The sequence below is a fragment of the Trichosurus vulpecula genome, chromosome 7 (genome assembly GCF_011100635.1).
Source record: "Trichosurus vulpecula isolate mTriVul1 chromosome 7, mTriVul1.pri, whole genome shotgun sequence".
NCBI classification, from domain to species: domain Eukaryota; kingdom Metazoa; phylum Chordata; class Mammalia; order Diprotodontia; family Phalangeridae; genus Trichosurus; species Trichosurus vulpecula.
In genome coordinates this window covers 254,950,974-254,971,851 of record NC_050579.1, presented here as the reverse complement: position 1 = coordinate 254,971,851, position 20,878 = coordinate 254,950,974, and the positions used below count along the sequence as shown (strand labels likewise).

Genomic DNA, 20,878 nt, shown 5'->3' with positions numbered 1-20,878 from the left:
ATGTAGATATAACTATATATAAATACATATGTATATCTATACACAGAGACTTTTATAGAGGCCTTAATAGCTGAAGATGTATGTATGTGTGTATATATTTTTATGTGTTATTTATGTATATGTATCTATCCATCTTCACTGTTAGGATTAGTGTATGGATGGAATTTTAAAAGAAATCAAATGACATTTTTTTGAAAAATTTTCTGTGACTCAGATTTTTAACTAAGTCAAACTGCCCAGAAGAATTGGTGAGATTTTATTCTAACTCAAGAGTTTTTCTTTTAATTTATATTCTTTGTGGGTGGTGTGTTTGAATTCGAAAGAGACAAGCCCAAGAATTGACTCTTTGACTCGAATTTAATTTTTGAAGAAGAAATTGGGTAATGTTTTTTGTTTCAGAATTGTGGTGGTTTTGGATTCCATGATTAAGGTTTTTACTTTCACACACAATCCCCATCAGTTGCACGTCTTTGAAACCTGCTACAACCCTAAGGGTAAGTTGTATGTGCTGTATAATGAATAATATCTTTTACAATTAGCTGAATACTTGTGTGCATGAGTGTTTGACCATATTACTTCCCTACTCATTAAAATTTTGTGGCTCCTTGATACCTCCAGGGTCAAATATGAAGTCCTCTGGTTAAAGCCCTCCGTAACAAGACTCTTGCTATCTTTCCAGCCTTCTTATACTTTCTTCCATGCACTCTATGATCCAGTTATACTGGCTTAGTTGTTTTGACTCACATATAACATTCATCTGCTGTCTCCAGAACTTTGCCTGGGCTGTCCCCCAAACCTGAAATGCTCTTCTTTTTTATCCCTCTTAGTTTTTCCAGTGTCCTTCAATAATTTAGTTCAAATGTCACTTTCTAAAGGGAGGACTTTCCTGGACCCTTCAAATGTTTATGTCTTTTCCTCTGAGATTATCTGTTGTCTACTCTGTATATATCTAGTTATTTTTCTGTTGTGTCTGCCATAAATTTGGAACATTTTTTCATATAATTATTGATAGCTTGGATTTTTGCCCTTAGAACATTGAACATTAGAATATTCTTATTCTTTGACTATCAGTTGGGGAAATAGCTCTTATTCTTATATATTCGAATCAGTTCCTTGTGTATTTTAAAAAATAAGACTCTTATCAGAGAAACTTGATGTAGATTTTTTTAACCTGGTTACATATATTTTTTCTAATTTTGTTGGTACAGAAATTTTAAAATTTTATATATTAAAATTTTTTTATCTTTTTTGATCCTTTCTACCCTTTCCTTTGTCATAAACAGTTTTCCTATGAATAGAACTGACAGGCAGTTTGTTTCTTGCTCCTCTAATTTGTTTAGGATGTTACCTTTTATGGCTAATTAATGTATTTATTTGGAGCTTACCTTGTTATACAGTTAGTTCATACAACATTTCTACCAGACTGCTTTCCAGTTTTCTCAGCAGGTTTTGTCAAATAATGAAGTCTTACCCAGTAGCTGAAATCTTTGGCTTATCATATACTATCTTTGTTTACTTCTGTATTTTATGAACCATAATCTGTTCTGGTGATCAACCTGTCTTTCTTAACTAGTACCAAATTGTTTGGGTGATTACTGCTTTATAGTATTGTTTGAGATCTGGTATTTCTAGACTCCTTTTTAAAATAATTTCCTGTGAGGTTTTTGACTTTTTGTTCTTTATTTTTTCTACCTCTGTAAAGTAATCCTCTATTTGTTCGATATGGTACTGAATAAGTAAATTAATGTAGATTCTCCTAGCCATGAGCAATTAATATCTGTTCTATTATTCAAATTTGCCTTTATGTAAAGAGTGTTTTGTAAATGTATTCATATAGTTCCCATGAGAGGCTTGGCAGAGAGGCCCCCAAGTATTTTGGACATTGTTTAGTTATTATAAATGGAATTTCTCTTTCTCTCTCTTCCTGTTGGGTTTTGTTAGTTAGTTGAATTGACCTAAGTTGAGTAGGTCATACAGCCACTGTGTGTCATAGGTAGAATGTAAGCTTAGGTCTTCGTGACAAAGAAGCCATCTCTCAATCCACTATCTTGTACTGCCTCTTATCCAAATCATTCTGTCAAAAAGTAGTAAGCCCTTACTATGTGCCAGGCACTGTGTTAAGCATTTGAGGATATAAAGAAGAGTAACAACAATCTGCCCTTGATTCCTTACATTCTAGTGAAGGAGACAACATAAAAATAACTAGATATAGATCCAAGGTACACAGTACCTGGCAGGTAATTTCAGAGGGAGGGCACTAACATCTGAAGAGATCTCCTTTAGAAGATAGCATTTTAGCTGAATCTTGATGGAAGCCAGAGAAACTAAGAAGTGGAAGCGAAGAGGGAGGTCATTCCTGGCGTGGCTAGTACAAAGGCACATAGGCAAGTCAATATGCATTTATCAAGTGCTTGTTGTTTGCCAGTTTCTGTACTAATACAAAGAAAGACAATAACAGACCCAGTTTTCAAGGAGTTCAGAGTCTAATTGGGGAGGTAGCATGTACCTAATTATATATATAGAAAAGATATAAATATAAAACATTTGTGTATGTAATACATAATTATGCAGCATATAGTTATGCATAATAATGTACTGCTGCTATGAATAAGTAAATTTCTTTTTGTAAATTGTTGAATGATTGCCAGTTATCTCATTTTGTTACAATATCAAGCTTAAATTGGCTCAACCTGAATTGGATAACTAGTAGTCTGGATGACAGGCATCAAAAGGATCTTAACAGACTAGAGCACTGGACTGAATCTAGTGAGATGAAATTCAGCATGAATAAATGTAAAGTCTTGCACTCAGATACAAAAAATCAATCAATTTCACAAATATGAGATGTTGTAGGCATAAAAAGATGGCAGTTCTGAAAACGTTCAGGGGATTTTAGTGGACTGCAAGCTCAGTAGGAATCAGTAATGTGATATGGCAGCCAGAGTAGTCCATGTGATCTTTGGCTATGTTAAGAAGGCCATAGCTTCCAGGAATAGACATTTGATGCTGTACTCTGCCCTCATCAGACCTTGATAGCGTCATTGCCTTGATAACTGTGTTCAGTTCAGGACACCGAAGTTTGAAAATAACATTGATAAGCTGGAGGTTGTCCAGAGGAAGGCATCCAGAATAGTGAGAAGGGCCTTGAATCCATACCATGTGAGGATTGTTTGGAGGAACTGGGTATGTTTAGTCTTGGGATGTCATGATTGCTGTCTTAAAATATTTTTAAATTAAATTAAAATATTTGAAAGTATGTAATTTTGAAGTTGCAAAGAGACTAATTTAGGCCTGATAACAAGAAAAATATTCTAACAATTAGAGGTGTCCAGAAGTGGTATGGGGTTGCTTTGAGAGGTAGTGTTTCCCCTTTTGGAAGTCTTTAAGCCAAGATTGAATAACCACTTTTTAAGTATTAATTCTAATGAATTGGACTAGATGGCTAGTGAGGTTACTTCTCTCTCTTTAATTCTTTGGTTCTGTGCTGTGTAAAATCAAAAGCTTTCAATAAAATTTATTTAAAAAAAATTAAGACATTGGCTTCAGTTATGCAATTCTTCCCCTGTTCTCAACAGTCTTTGAAATATTACTAAGAGTGGTTCAGTACTATATCTGCTGGTCATTTCAATGCTTTAGGATATGATTCATCTGGGCCAGATGTCCTGAATTCTTCTAGAGTAGCTGAGTGCTTTCTTATTATCATTTTAATTATTTCTGGTATCACCTCCCCATTAGCCATTTTTGTTCTGTTCTTTCCTGGCTAGAGGTTCTTCTCATAAATAGCTTTACTTTCTCTTGTCAGTTATATCATCCCATCCATCCCAAGCAATGGTCCTGTATTTGATGTACCATTCTACCCCAATAACCTCTTACTATCTTTAGCTTTCCTTGCCAGCCTTAGTCAGCTCTTTCTGAGCCTTGGTAGTCCTTACAGCATTTCTTACAGTATTGTTCCACAGTTTTATATCTATCATTACTTCCTGTTGCATGCATTTTTTTGTACTTAACTTTTAAAAATCCAGGTTGTTGAGTTCATTGTACATTTATATTAGTTTTTTTTAGACCATTCCTAATTTTCCTTTGTTAATAGAATTGACTCTCTGTCTTCAGAATTTGATCTTGAGAATTTCCCAGTCCCCTTCAGCTGAATTCTCCTGTAGAATCATAGAATGCTGCTTATTCTTTTTTACGTTTTAAATCTGCTTTCCTAAAATCTAGAGTATGAATGGATTTCCTCTACTCTGTCACAAAACCTAGGAGGAAATTCCTCCTAAGATTCTATAACATCCACTCCAAACTACAAACTCTTCCTGTACGTGAGATCCAGCATGAATTACCTACCCCGTTTTGGTTATTTTACCTTTTGACAATAAAATTTTCATTAAGATGAGCCAAGAAGTTTTTTTTTTTGTTGTTTTTGGCATGGAGAATGGTCTAGAATTGTCTTTATAATCAGTCCATCAATGCTATACCATTCCTATGTACTAGACTTGTGATTTGTTTACCCAGACTCCTCGGCTATTTCTTCTTTCTGAGTAGGTGGTCTATAGCTTTTAACTAAATCTTAGGATAACTAAGTCAATTGTATTTCTCTTTCCACTGGCCTTTTTTCTTTATGTACATATATACGTGTGTGTGTATATATATATTCTCCACATACACGTATAGAGTAAAACATTCTGAACAAACAGCAATAAAATGGGCATTGTTGTATAAGGGATTGGACATGAAAGAGTAAACTTATATTATGTAGTGATTGCTTATTTTTTAAAGTGTATATTAAATCATCATGTATATTAATTCATCAAAGCTGTCCTTCCTGTCTGTGATTTCTTTCAGCCTTCTTTCTGTTCTTGCTTCCATTGATCTTCACCCAGAACACAAGTTCTCATGATGGTTCCTGAATTTCCTCACACTTTTAAAAAATGCAATGCCTTTTTAAGAATTTCGAAACTTAAAAATATAAACATGAACATGTTAGTATTAATAAATAGACTTTCAGGCCAGGCAACCAACAAGATTGAGGACTAGACATTTTCTCTGATCCTCATGACTTATTAAACCTATCCAAACTAAGAATTGTGTCCAAGAGGTGAACCAATTCTAATACCAAGGGTAGAACACCAATAACCCTAATTAGATAAGTCTGATGACTTAATGTCAAAGAAGGTTAAAACTATTGCCTAACACACTTTACACTTCCTTCTGCACCAACACCCATACTTTGGCAGGGCTGCATCCTCTAGGATCCACACAGAGATTCCCTCAATGCTACTGTAGCTTCTGCCAGAATACCCACTTGCCTTCAAACTGTCATTCTGTGGCATCAAATAACAGAATTCAACTCTGCTCTATCTCTACTTCCACCTGTATAGAAGAGGTGGAGATATAGAAAAGCAGAAGCTTTATCTGCCTGTGTTGGAAGCCTATAGAGCAGTGCTGAGCACCAGAACTAAAGTAACAAGGGCAGGGCACTAGCACTTGTACCTGGCTTCACCAGGGCTCAGTTAGTTAATAAACACTTATTCATTCCCTACTATATGTCAAGTTAAGTGCTGAAGAAAGAAAAAGAGTCAAAGGGCATTCTGTTCCTTCAAGAAGCTTATAATCTAATCAGGGAGACAACAGACAACCAAGCTATATATAGGGTAAATAGGAAATAATTAGTAGAGGGAGGGCACTAGAATTAAAAGGGGTTGGGAAAGGATTTCTGCAGAAGATGGACTTTTAATTGTAACTTAAAGAAATCTAGCAAAGCCTGACACAGATATGAGAAGGGAGAGCATTCCAGGGACAGAAGACAGACAAATGCCCACAGCCAAGAGATGGAATATCTTATTTGTGGAAAATCCAAGAAGCCAGTTTCACTGGATCAAAGAATATGATGTGGGAAGTAAGGTGTAAGAAGACTTGAAAGAGTGTGAGTATGTGTTGGGGAGGGACTAGGTTATGAAGAGTCTTTTGAACCCCCAATTGAGGATTTTCTATTTGATCCTGATTGTGATAGAGAACCACTGAAGTTTAGTGAGAGAGAGAGAGAGATATTGTGTGTGTGTATGTGTGTGTATGTGTGTGACATGATTGTACCTACACTTTAGGAAAATCACTGTAGTGGATAAATCAAGAATGGAATGGAATAGGGAGAGACTTGAAGCAAGTGGAAGGTTATAAGGACCTGCATTAGAATAAAGTGGTGGAGGTGTCAGAGGAGACAAGGGGGCATATTTGAGAGATATTGCAAAGGTGAAATTGACAGGCCTTGACAACAGGTTGACTATCGGGGGTTAGAGATAGTGAAGAGTCAAAGAAAACACCTAGGTGGTGAGCCTGAGGGACTAGGACGATGTTATTACCCTCTATGATATTAGGGGAGGTGGGAGATGATGAGGGGTTAGGGGGAAAATAATGAGTTCAATTTTGGATATGTTGAGTTTAAAGTGTCCCCTGGACATCCAGTTCAAGATGTCTGAAAAGCAATTTGTAGACAAGAGATTGCAGGTTAGCAGAGAGATTGGGGCAGGAATGATAGATTTGAGAATCATCAGCACAAAGATGATAATTAAATCTATGGAAACTGATGAGATTGCCAAGTGAAGTAATATAGAAGGAGAAGAGAAGAGGGCCCAGGATAGAACCCTGTGGAATACCTCTGATTAGAGGGCATGCTCTGGATTAGGATTCAGCAAAGGAAACTGAGAAGGAATGTCAGAAAGGTAGGAGGAAAACCAGGTTTACTTATAGGCGAATCAGTACTTTTTTTTGTGTGTGCCACTAAACTGTAGAATAGCTGGAGGGCACAAGAAAGAGGAACGAGGAAGAGAAAGGAGGGAAATGTCTGATGTACCTTAATCAAGTCAGTGGTGAAAAATGAAGGAAACCTTAATTCGTTTAGGATAGAAAAACCAGAAAGGAAAGGGAGAAATCTCAACTCAGTTACAGGACTGAGTTCCTACTAAAACACATTCCCCATGAAGGGAGAGAGTTATTCTATAGTGGAAGATGAGGAATTTACAGTGGAGTAATCTTTTTGAGACTTTGTGCTTAGAAAGAACAATCATTCTACTTTGAGACAATTAGAGGTCCAAGGGGCAGATGAAATCCATAAGCTAGGGAGGTCATAGCTTCAAAAGGGAGATTTCATGGCAAATGGGAAAAAAATGATCATGAGGAAGCCAGGGAATAATAACTACAGTCAGAGACACAAGAAAATTGTTTACCACATGGCATTTCTTATGTCCTCTATGTCTTCTTGTTGGAATTGGACTTCTAAGAGTGAGACACAACGGAAGAAAGGAACAAAATCTATAATTTAATAACATAGACATTTATCATAGGAGTAAATTCAAAATAGATACCTTAGAAGCTCTAGTTCTATGAGTAATATGGAGACTGAAGAAAGAATAAAAGGTATGAGGACCTTGAATAAAAGTCTAGAATAGGCAATATAGATGATCGATGAAGAGACAGAAATGCTTTTTAGACAAATATAGGAAATTTTTAAAAAGCAAAAGAAGTTGAGGGGGAAGAGACCATGAGGGATTTTAGTTAATTGAGATGAAAAAAGAATTAGATAGCTAGATCTAAAGGGAAGAAAAAAGAAAAAGAAATCAGTAATAAATAAAACATTGATAAGCAAAACTTGAAACTGAGGTTAGTAGTGACAAATGGGGGGATGGGGAGCTTGAAGGTTTAGAGGAAGAGAGGTAAGGTTGCCTGAAAGTAAATTAAGCAAAAAGAGCTGAGAAAAAAAGTACTATATTTACAGAGAAAGAAGAACAATAATAAGAAAAAATTTGAATTCCAAAAAAAAGCCTCAGTATTATATAGGCAAATGGGTGAAAATATAAGCCTAACTCAAAATTTTAGATGTGAATGGATTAAACTATTCCAGAAAATGAAAAAGATGAACAAATTGGATAAGAAAACAAAACCCACCTAAAAGGCCAAAAGAGAAGCAGAGTAAAGGATAATAAAGGAATAAAAATAGAAAAAATAAAATTCCTACAGAAGAAAACAGAATTTATTACGTATCAGGTGATTCAAAAAAGCAGCAGTTAAAATAGCAATATAAACAAGAAAACTGTTATGCTGAAAGGAACCATAGACAATAAACCAGTATCAGTATTAAATTTTGTCTGGTCTGATTGCCTTAATATTTAAATTCACTAATGAAAAAAGGAACTGAGTTAAAAGGAGACATAGTAATACAATAATAGCAAAACACTTCAATAATAAAGTACCTCTTTCAGTTTTAGACAAATCTAATGGAAACCTAAATGAGAGGCAAAATGTAAAATTGATTAAATTACTGGAAAATCTAGAACTGAAAGTATCTTCTGAATGAAATTGCTAAAGAATATATCTGTCTCTTACACTATTTAGAACTTGTACAAAAATTGATCAAATATTGGGGCATAGATATTGTAAATAAATGTGAAAATGTAGGAATAGTGAATAGATCCATTACAGTCCATAACAATAAAAATATGATCATTTCGAGGAGCTCAAACCAAAGACATAGGTACAAACAGAGAGATTTTTTTTTGTTTGTTTGTTTTTTTGTCAGGGCAATTGGGGTTAAGTGACTTGCCCAAGGTCACACAGCTAGTAAGTGCATCAAGTGTCTGAGGCTGGATTTGAACTCAGGTCCTCCTGACTCCAGGGCCAGTGCTCCACTGTGCCACCAAGCTGCCCCTCAAACAGAGAGATTTAACAATGAAATACTAAATAATGTGTGGGTCAAAGAACAAATCATAGAAACAGTTAATTGTTTGGAAAAAAATAATGATAAAACAACACACCAAAATTTCTGAGATTCAGATAAAGAAGTCTTCAGGGGAAAAATTGTATGCCATAAAATGAAAATTAATGGAATAGAACAAGAGGGGATTAAATGAACTGAATATGCATTTAAAAAATTAAGGCTAACAATAAACCAAAATAATCACAAAAGAGATAGTTAAAGTTATAGGAGAAGTACATAAGCTGGAAACCAAAAAGTATAGAATTGATAAATGAAACTAAAACCTGATTTTAAAAAAAGAATTAGGAAAATTAATAAACTTTAGCCAGCCTGATTAAACCGAAGAGTACAATCAAATGAACAAAAGAGGAAATAAACAGGGTGAAATAACCATAAACTTAGGAGAAGTAAAAAGAATTAGTTATTTATGTTGGGTTTTTTTTTTTTTTGAGGAGGGAAGGCAGTGCAATTGGGGTTAAGTGACTTGCCCAAGGTCACACAGTTACTGTGTCAAGTGTCTGAGGTCAAATTTGAACTCAGGGCCTTCTGACTCCAGGACCGGTGCTCTAATCACTGCGCCACCTAGCTGCCCCAAGAATTATTTAAATATATGCATAATTATATGCTGACAAAATTGAGAGCTCAAAAAAAGAGGAATATCTTAAAAAATATAAAGTACCCAAAGTAATTGAAAACCAGAAGAGATAATGAATAATCCAGTCTCAGAAAAGGAAGTAGAACTAGCTACAAAGAAACCACCCTAGACAAGCAGACAAACAAATAAACCTTTCTGTTCTTGGTGAATTCTGTCAAGACTTTAAAGAATAATTAGTACTGGGGGGCAGAACCAAGATTGCGGATTAGGGGCAGCCACCCAGATGAACTCTCTTAACCTTACTCTCCAAATAGCTTTAAAATAATGTCTCAAGATGATGGAGTAAAGGCAGGGACTCTCCTGAGCTCTCCCCCAAACCCCTCCAAATACCTTTAAGACAAGACTTACAAGAAGACAACAATGTGAAAACAGCCACTCCCTCCCCCCAAAAAAACCTCAAAGAAAAATGCTAATTGACTAAGAATTTCTAAAAGAATTAGAGAAGAATGGTGTAGAGGAAAAATTGGGAAAAGAAATGAGAGTGATTCAAGAAAATTGCGAAAAGATAATTAACAGCTTGGTAAAAAGAGGTGCAAAAAATAGTGAAGAATGTAGCAAAGAGGCACAAAAGTTAGTGAAGAAAATAGCATTGTAAAAAAAGAAAACAAAACCCAAACAGAATTGGCTTAATGGTAAAAGGGGAACAAAAATTCACTGAAGAAAAAAATGCCTTAAAAAACAGAATTGGACAAATGAAAAAAAAGGATACAAAATCTCACTGAAGAAAATAGTTCCTTAAAAATTAGACTTGGACAATTGAATGATAATGAGCCCGTGAGACAAAGAAATATTAAAAAAAATTAAATTTAAAAGAAGGGAAAAAAATAGAAGAAAATGTGAACTATCTTGTTGAAAAAGGATAACCTAGAATATAAATCAAATAGAGATAATTTAAGAATTGTTGGACTTTCTTGAAAGCCGTGATCAAACAAAGAGCCTAGACGTCATATTTCAAGAAATTATCAAGGAAAGCTGCCCTGATATCCTAGAAACAGAAGGTAAAATAGAAATTGAAAGACTCTACTAATCATCTCCTGAAAGAGATCCCCAAATTGAAAACTCCCAGGAATATTATAGCCAATTTCCAGAGCTCCCAGGTCAAAGAGAAAATACTTGAAGATGGTAGAAAGAAGCAATTCAGTTACGGGGAGCCATAGTCAGGATCACATAAGTTGTAGTGGCTTCCACGTTAAAGGAGCAGAGGGCTGAGAAAATGATATACCAGAAGGTAAAGGAGCTAGGATTACAAACCAAGAATCACATACCCAGAAAAATTGAGTGTATTGCACCAGGGGAGAAAAAAATGGATTTTTCATGAAATAGAAGAACTGAATAGAACATTTGGCATTTTAAAGAGAAGACTAAAGAGAAGCATAAAGAGGTAAACGTGAAAGAGTAACCATAAATGGACTCAATAAAGTTAAACAGTTTACAATCCTATATGGGAATACATGTAACTAATACATATACATATCTGCATATAACTCCTAAGAACTTTCTCATTATTAGGGCAGTTAAAAGGAGTTTACATGGACAGAGAGCATGGGTGTGAGGTGATTATGTTGAAATGATCTCCCAAAAAAAAAATTAAAATGATGAGAAAGGGGGAAGGGAGTGGTAGAATAGGAAAAATGTTCTCACATAAAAGAGACTTACTAGGAAGTGCTTTTACAATGAAGGGGAAAATGTGTGGGACAGAGAGTAGCAGGCAAAGCTTGAACCTCACTCTCATCACAATTAGTTCAAAGAAGGAAGATTATATTATACACACTTAGTTGTGGATAGAAATGTAATTTACCACATAGGGAAATATGAGGGGAAGAGGATAAGAGAAAGTAGCAGGGTCGGGGGGAGGTTATAAAGGGGAGCATGGATCGAGGGACCTAGTAGTTAGAAGCAAAATAGACTTTAAAAAAACTGTGGAATAAAGAAAGCATTTCCCACAACATAGTGTAATAAAAAAGATGATTGCACATGAAACTGCAAATCTGCCATGCATAACTTACTATTCCTTTCAAATATGGAACAAAATTATTATCAGTTGGGCTGTGGCCGAACAAATTGTGGTACATGAATGTAATGTAATATTACTACTGTAATAAAAATTGTGGAAAAAGTTCCATGATCTGATGTGTGGTAAAGTAAGCAGAGCAAAAACTAAACCAAAACAAAAGCAATAACATCAGAAATGTGAATTGAAAGATTAACCACTCTAAAATCAAAACTTAATTTTTCAAAATTACCCTAAAGAGGGTCCTAAAGAGGAAAATTAAGAAAATATCCCTATCCCACACCTTTCCAGAATTATTCAGTTCATATGTGTGGTACATTGCATATATTTTCTCACTTTTTTGATGTATTAATCTTTGCTGATTTTTTTCTCTTCTTCTTTTTCTTTAAATAATCTTTGCTGTGTGGGATAGCTCTCTAGAAGGGGTAGCTATAGGACGTTAGTGGTAGAATTTTGGTAATGTGAAACAGAAGATTATATGTTAAGTGTAATATGTAGTTTGATTTTTTTCTTTGTTTAGTCCTTTATTACTGTTCATTCATGTTTACGTTTTTTTAGTAATATTTTTAATTTTTTTAAAAATTAATTTATTTAACATATTTAGTTTAAAGCATTGATTTTCACAAGAGTTTGAATTACAAATTTTCTCTCCATTTCTACCCTCCCCCCCACTCCAAGATGACGTATATTCTTGTTGCCCTGTTCCCCATTCAGCCATCCCTTCTGTCAACCCACTCCCCTCCTTTCTTGTAGGGCAAGATAAATTTCTATGCCCCGTTGCCTGTGTATCTTATTTTCTGGTTGCATGCAAAAACTTTTTTTTTTTTTTTTGAACATCTGTTTTTAAACTTTGAGTTCCAAATTCTCTCCCCTCTTCCCTTCCCATGCACCTTCCCTGTGAAGTCAAGCAATTCAACATAGGCCACATGTGTATCATTATGTATAACCCTTCCACAATACTCATGTTGTGAAAGACTAACTGTTGCGAGTCCCTGGCCTCGCAACAAACTCGGGGATCCCCCCAAGACCCAGGCCTTTGCCTAGCAAAGGGCCTGATCTCGCGGACAATGTATGGGGCGGGAGGCAAAAGGTGGTGAATGACTCCGAATTTTATTTCAGCAAGCAGCATTTTTATATCTTTAGTGACGTAGGTACATTCTTTGGTTACGTGGGTAAAAGAACAGGTAAAATCAAGACACCTGGGTACTAGGACCGCCCCAACTCTGCCTACTCTCCTCCCCTTCTCTTCCTGAACTAACCTGAAGCTCCCTGCTGTCAAGAAGTCCAGGCAAAGAACCGGAAGTTCCATGTGCTCTGGCAAGCCCAGACAGAGAGCCGGAAGTTCCATGTGCTCAAGCAGGTCTGGGCAAAGAACTGGAATTGCTAGGGGGGCATCAAAGGCGAGACCCCTCCTCCTGGCTCCACCCATATCTCAGAGCCCTGAGTTTATCTCAGCAAGCCCCTGGGCGTCGAGGTCTGAGGGCAGGGCTCGGCTCTAACTCGGCCCCTAACAACTAACTATATTTTGCTCCTTCCCAACCCATCCCCCTTTATTGAATTTTCTCCCTTGACCCTGTCCCCTTTCCAAAGTGTTTGTTTTTGATTACCTCCACCCCTATCTGCCCTCTCCTCCATCATCCCTCCCTTTTTTATATCATCTTCCCTCTTCTTTCCTGTGGGGTAAGATACCCAATTGAGTATGTATGGTATTCCCTCCTCAGGCCAAATTTGATGAGAGCAAGATTCACTTATTCCCCCCTCACCTGCTCTCTCCCCTCCTCCCCCAGAACTGCTTCCTCTTGCCACCTTTATTCGAGACAATCCACCCTGTTCTATCTCTCCCTATCTCCCTCTCTCAATATATTCCTCTCTCATCCCTTAATTTGATTTTATTTCTTTTAGATATCTTCCCTTCATCTTCAACTCACCCTGTGCCCTCTCTCTCTCTCTCTCTCTCTCTATATATATATATATATATATACACGTACATATATACATACATGCACATTCACTTATATACACATATATATATACACATAAACATATATATATATGCATATTCCTCTCAGCTACTATGATATTGAGGTCTCATGGATCATACACACTATCTTTCTATGTAGGAATGTAACCAAAACAGTTCAACTTTAGTAATTCCCTTATGATTTCTCTTTCTTGTTTACCTTTTCATGCTTCTCTTGATTCTTGTGTTTGAAAGTCAAATTTTCTATTGAGCTCTGGTCTTTTCACTGAGAAAGCTTGAAAGTCCTCTATTTTATTGAAAGTCTATATTTTGCCTTGGAGCATGATACTCAGTTTTGCTGGGTAGGTGATTCTAGGTTTTAATCCTAGCTCCATTGACCGCCGGAATATCGTATTCTAAGCCCTTCAATCTCTTAATGTAGAAGCTGCCAGATCTGGGGTTATTCTGATTGTGTTTCCACAATACTCAAATTGTTTCTTTCTGGCTGCTGCTTGTAGTATTTTCTCCTTGATCTGGGAGCTCTGGAATTTGGCGACAATATTCCTAGGAGATTTCTTTTTGGGATCTATTTGAGGAGGTGATTGGTGGATTCTTTCAATTTCTATTTTGCCCTGTGGCTCTAGAATATCAGGGCAGTTCTCCTTGATAATTTCTTGAAAGATGATATCTAGGCTCTTTTTTTGATCATGGCTTTCAGGGAGTCCAGTAATTTTTAAATTGTCTCTCCTGGATCTATTTTCCAGGTCAGTGGTTTTTCCAGTGAGATATTTGACCTTGTCTTCCATTTTTTCATTCCTTTGGTTCTGTTTTATGATATCTTGATTTCTCATCAAGTCACTAGCTTCCACTTGCTCCAATCTAATTTTTAAGGTAGTATTTTCTTCAGTGGTCTTTTGGACCTCCTTTTCCATTTTGCTAATTGTGCCTTTCAAGGCATTCTTCTCCTCATTGACTTTTTGGAGCTCTTTTGCCATTTGAGTTAGTCTATTTTTTAAAGTGTTGTTTTCTTCAGTGTATTTTTCAGTATTTTTTTTGGGTCTCCTTTAGCAAGTCATTGACTTGTTTTTCATGGTTTTCTCACATCCTTCTCTTTTCTCTTCCCAATTTTTCCTCTACTTCTCTAACTTGCTTTTCCAAATCCTTTTTGAGCTCTTCCATGGCCTGGGACCAGTTCATGTTTTTCTTGGAGGCTTTTGGTGTAGGCTCTTGCACTTTGTTGACTTCTTTAGGCTGTATGTTTTGGTCTTCTTTGTTACCAAAGAAAGAATCCAAAGTCTGAGACTGAATCTGAGTGCGTTTTCACTGCCTGGCCATATTCCCAACCAACTAACTTGACGCTTGAGTTTTTCAGCAGGGTATGACTGCTTGTAGACTACAGAGTTCTGTGTTCCACGTTTGGGGGGGATGGGCCAGCTCTGCCACACCAGCACTCCTCCTTCCCCAACAACCCCCAACCCGGACTGGGCTTAGATCTTCAGCAGGCTGTGCACTCCTGCTCTGATCCGCCACTTAATTCCACCCACCAGGTGGTCCTGGGACCAGAAGCAACAGCAGCTGTAGCTGCCCCACCTCCGCTGCAGGGTGGGGGAGTGGGGGGGGGCGGGGCAGTGGCCAAACTGTAAACTCCTTCCACTCCTGCAGCTTTTCCCACTAACCTTCTCTGTTGTCTTTGGTGTTTGTGGGTTGAGAAGTCTGGTAACTGCTGCAGCTCACTGATTCAGGGCACTAGGGCCCCCTCCACCTGGCTCTTGGCCTGGTTGGTCCGAGTAGCTCAATCTGGGCTCTGCTCTGTTCCCAGCTCCCACCTCCATGTGGGATAGACCTCACCCAGAGACCATACAGGCTGTCCTGGGCTGGAGCCCTGCTTCCCTCTGCTGTTTTGTGGGTTCTGCAGTTCTAGAATTGGTTCAGAGCCATTTTTTATAGGTTTTTCGAGGGACTCGGTGGGGAGCTCACTGCTTTCTAGCCACCATCTTGGCTCTGCCCCACTGTAGTTTGATTTTTAAGAAGTGGATATTATATTGTTTACAGTAGTAACAAAATTGCCCTGGTGTGTCCCCATCTGAACCACCTTTTGCTCTTTTTTTTCAGTTTTGAAATTTTTCATTTAGTTTTTTCTTCTTATTTATTATATATATATCAGGGCTTCTTAAACCGTTTCCACTTATGACCACTGTTCATGATTTGGTACCATTTGTTGGCATTGCGTGATCTGAGGGCATGCGCAGTGCAAAGTTCAGAACCAAGGCTGCAGTGAAGTTGTGGGATGCAACATGGAAACATCTCATTTTCATTGTGTGTTTGATTTTGAATTAATTTTTTGGTTGTTGCACGCTCAGAAATCTTTTACTGTTGCCACATATTTTGGGACCCCATATGGGGTCTGGACCCACAGTTTAAGAAGCACTGTATATATCACTACCCACCAACTCTTGCCACCTGCTGTAGATATGCCCTTACTTATCACAAGTGAATGTAAGCAAGCAAAACAATTCAACACATTGTCATATCTGAAAATATATATCTTATTTTGTGCTAAGAAATAGGAGGCATGCTTCATTATTAGTCACTGCATTGATCATGCTTCTGAAGTTGTTCAACAGGTTTCTGAAATCTATTCTTTTTAGTGATTTTTTTTAACATAAAGAATCTTATATGTTGTCAACAGATTTTTCTGAATCTGTTGTTATAATCTTGACATTTTTATTGTCTTGTTATGAATTTGGACTACTGTGGTTATTGATATTGAATCATTCATTTCTCGTATTAATCCAACCAACAAGTCACATCATGTATAACATTTTGAATATGTTGTTATATCCTCTTTTATTAACTATTTTATTGAACTTTTATATCATTATTCCCTAGAGATACTGGTTTATAGTTTTCTTTCTTTGCTTTGTCTCTCACTGATTTGAGTACCAGGATTATATTTTTCTGATAAAAATTTGGTTGGGTGCCTCCATTTTCTGTTTTTGTAAGAGAAATAAATTAGATAGTTTTGGAGTTAATTATTTGAATGTTTGATATGGACCTGTTTTACTTCCTCCCCATTTTGGGAATTCATTTATGATTTGTTTAATTTTGTTTTCTTAGATCAATTTTAATTGGGCAGAATGTTTCTGCCAGTTGCTTTATACATATAATGTCAGTTATTTTGTAGTTTTTATATTGATAATGTTTTTTCGACCAATATTTTTAAAACTAATTTGAAACCTCTTAAATATTATCTTTGTGGCATTGTAATCAGCAAATTATATATTCATTATCTCTAATTTTCTATGTTATTTGGTGAAGTTTTTATGCCTCCATATATGGATAGTCAGTTTTTGTAAAGGTGCCATTTACAGTTGAGAAGTATGTAAATTCTTTTCTCTTCCCATTCAGTAATCACCAGAGATCTATTATAACTAATTTTTCTAAAGTTCTAGTTAGGGCCTTAATTTCTTTTTTTGTATATGTTTTAGTTAAATTTTTCTAAATCTGAAAAGGGCACTTCTAGAATTTTACTATTTATTCTAATTTAATTAAGTTTTCATACAGTAATCACTAGAATCCTCTCATCTAACTTTCTTCTAAAATTCAAATCCTTTTTTGTTGTGTTTCTTTTCATTAAATTTGCCTAGGTCTAAAAGGAGCACTTAAAGGTCTCCAGTGAGAATAATTTGTCTTTTTCTGCCTGTAGGTTGATAAACTTTTTATTTAAATACTAGTATATGAAACCATTTTAAGCCACTTTAATATTATATTGATAATTATTTCATTATGATGCATTCAATAATCATTTCTTTGCGTATCTCATGTAACTGAGCTTAATTTTATTATTGTCTTTTCTGAAATCATAATGGCTACTTCTTTTTTTTTTTTAATTCATCTGAGGCATAATAATTCTATTCAAGCCCCTAATTTTAATGTTTTGTAGCTTTTTATCTTTCAAGTGGGTTTCTCATAAACAACATGTTGTTGCTTTCCACTACCCTTTATTCTGTGTGTGTGTGGGGGGGGTGGTGGTAAGGGGGAGAGAGAGAGAGAACATCCTGTTCACATTCATAGTTATAATTTGTTAGATAGGTATTTTTATTTTTCATGTTGCTTTTATACTCATGCTGTTGTAATTTTAAAAAATGATTTAATGTATGTTCAATTACTCAGTCAAGGATGTAAAATATTTTTATTCCATAGCAAGTGCCTAAGCAGTGCTTGTTATTTATTTATTTTTTTAGTTTTTAGATTTTATTCTACTTATTCTTTAAGGAAGGAAGGAAAGAAGGAAGAAAATGGAGATAACATATGTTCTTCTCCAAACCAGTGCTTTACTGTTTTTTGGTCTTTTTCTTTTTTTTTTATTTCTTTTTTCTTTTTTTTTCTTTTTATTTTTTTTCCTGTAATTTTTTTTGAGATTTTTTTATTTTTAGTTTACAACACTCAGTTCTACATAATTTTGAGTTCCAGATTTTCTTCTCCATCTCCCTCCCCAAGACGGCATGGAATCTTCTACATATAACACACTAGTCAAGTTGTGAAGAAGAATTATGGCCAATGGAATGATTCGTGAGAAAGAGGAAACAAAACCAAAAAAAAAAACCCAAAACAAAAAAAGGGAAAAAAAAGGCGAGCATAAAATGTGCCTCAATCTGCATTCAGACTCCATAGCTCTTTCTCTCGACGTCGATAGCATTCTCCATCGGGAGTCTTTTGGAGTTGTCTTTGCACCTTGTGTTGCTGAGAAGAGCAAAGTCTATCAGGGTTAGTCCTCACAGAATCCATGTATCTGTGGTTGCGTATAATGTTCTCCTGGTTCTGCTCCTCTCACTCAGCGTTATATCATGTAGGTTTTTCCAGGTTTTTATGAAGTCCATATCATCCCCATTTCTTATAGCACAATAGTATTCCATTACCTTCATATACCACAACTTGTTCAGTCATTCCCCAATTGATGGGCATGCCCTTGATTTCCAATTCTTTGCTACTACAAAAAGAGCTGCTATAAATATTTTTGTACATGTGGGTCCTTTTCCCATGTGTGTGTTTTTTCTTCTTTTTCTCTATTTTATTCATGTAAGCATTTAGAGATATAAAACTTCCCCTAAGAACTGATTTTACTGCATCCCATAAGTTTTGGTATGTTATCCGATTATTGTCATTCTCATGAATGAAGTTATTAATTGTTTCTCTGATTTGTTCTTTGGCCCACTCATTCTTTAGAATTAGATTATTTAGTTTTCAATTAATTTTTAGCATATTTTTCCATGGTTCTTTATTACAAATAATTTTTATTGCATCATGATCTGAAAAGTATGCTTTGAGTACTTCTGCATTTCTGCACTGGATTGTGCGTTTTTATGCCCTAGTACATGGTCAGTTTTTGAGTATGTGCCATGTACCGCTGAGAAGAAAGTATATTCCTTTTTATCCCCATTCAGTTTTCTCCAGAGGTCTATCATATCTGCCTTTTCTAAAATTCTCTTCACCTCCTTAACTTATTTCTTATTTCTTTTGAGGTTAGATTTATCAAGTTCAGAGAGGGGGAGGTTGAGGTCTCCCAGTATTATGGTTTTGCTGTCTATTTCTTCCTGTAACTCCCTTAACCTCTCCTCTAAGAAGCTGCATGCCATACCACTTGGTGCATATATGTTAAACAATGATATTGCTTCATTGTTTATGGTGCCTTTTTAGCAGGATGTAGTGTCCTTCCTTATCTCTCTTTTTTTAAAATTTATTTTTATTTTTAGTTTACAACAGACGGTTCTACATAATTTTGAGTTCCAGATTTTCTCCCCTCCCTCCCCAAGACAGCATGGAATCTCATATAACTACCACGAATGACTTCGCATTGAATTAATTTATACACTAGTCAAGTTGCGGAGAAGAATTATGACCAATGGAATGAATAATGAGAAAGAAGAAACGGAACCAAAAAAAAAAGAAAAAAAAACAACCCAAAAACAAAAACAAAAGAGAAGAGAAAAAGGCGAGCATGAAGCGTACCTCAATCTGCATTCAAACTTCATAGTTCTTTCTCTGGATGTAGAAAGCATTCTCCATCATGAGTCCTTTGGAGTTGTGCCAGCACCTTGTGTTGCTGAGACGAGCGAAGTCCGTCTGGGTGGGTCCTCACAGAATCCACATATCTGTGGTTGTGTACAGTGTTCTCCTGACTCTGCTCCGCTCACTCAGCATTATGTTGTGTAGGTTTTTCCAGGTTGTTATGAAGTTCGTATCATCCCCATTTCTTATGTCACAATAGTATTCCATTACCTTCATATACCACAGCTTGTTCAGCCATTCCCCAATTGATGGGCATCCCTTTGATTTCCAATTCTTGGCTACCACAAAAAGAGCCGCTATAAATATCCTTGTACATATGGATCCTTTTCCCGCTTGTGTGATTTCTTTGGGATACAACCCTAGAAGTGGTATTGCTGGGTCAAAGGGTATGAATATTTTTATAGCCCTTTGGGCATAGTTCCAAATTGCTCTCCAAAATGGCTGGATCAGCTCACAACTCCACCAGCAATGTAACAATGTTCCAGTTTTCCCACATCCTTTCCAGCATTTATCATTTTCCTGTTTTGTTATTTTAGCCAATCTGACAGGAGAGATGTGGTATCTAAGAGATAGATATCTTTAATTTCTTCCTCTGAAAACTGCCTGTTCATATCCTTTGACCATTTCTCAATTGGGGAATGGCTTGTATTCCTCCTATATATTTGGCTCAGTTCCCTGTATATTTTAGAAATGAGGCCTTTATCAGAGATACTAGTTGTAAAGTTTTTCTCCCAATTTTCTGCTTCCCTCCTAATTTTTGTTGCATTGGCTTTTTTATACAAAAACATTTCAATTTAACATAATCAAAATTATCCATTTTACATTGTGTAATGCTCTCTATTTCTTGTTGGATCATGAATTCTTTTCTTTTCCAAAATAAAGTCAAATGGTTTCCTTATCTCTTTTAATTAAACCTATCTTTACTTTTGCTTTGTCTGAGATTAGGATTGCTACATCTGCTTTTTTTGTTTTAGCTGAAGCCCAATATATTTTACTCCAGCCATTTACCTCTACTCTGTGTGTGTCTCCCTGTTTTAAATGTGTTTCTTGTAAACAGCATATTGTAGGATTATGGTTTTTAATCCATTCTGCTGTCTGCTTCCGTTTTATGGGGGAGTTCATCCCACTCACATTCACAGTTACGATTTCTATCTGTGTCTTTTTCTCCATCCTATTTCCCCCATTTATGCTTTTTATTTCTCCCTTTCCCCTTCCATTTCTCAACAGAGTTTTGCTTTTGACTGCTGCCTCCCTCAGTTTACCCCCCCTCTTGATTCCCCTCCCTTATCTTACCATTTTCCACTTGCTACTTCTTCTCTCCCTTCTGACTGCTCCCCTCCCTTGATTTTCCCCCTTTCCTGTCATACTACTTGTAGGACAAGTTAGATTTCTGTACTTATCAGGGTATGTTATTCCCTTCTTGAACCAGATCAGATGACA

At 36.2% G+C, this 20,878-nt stretch overlaps 1 protein-coding gene across 2 annotated transcripts in view; it reads left to right on the top strand.

Annotated features, from left to right (window-relative positions):
- Positions 1-20,878, top strand: part of WDR45B (WD repeat domain 45B) — a 92,681-nt gene that overhangs the window by 51,186 nt on the left and 20,617 nt on the right. For both annotated transcript variants that reach the window (XM_036768549.1, XM_036768550.1), the window contains exon 5: positions 400-494. In XM_036768549.1, coding sequence (XP_036624444.1) covers positions 400-494 — 95 coding nt within the window. The remainder of the gene's footprint in view (positions 1-399; positions 495-20,878) is intronic.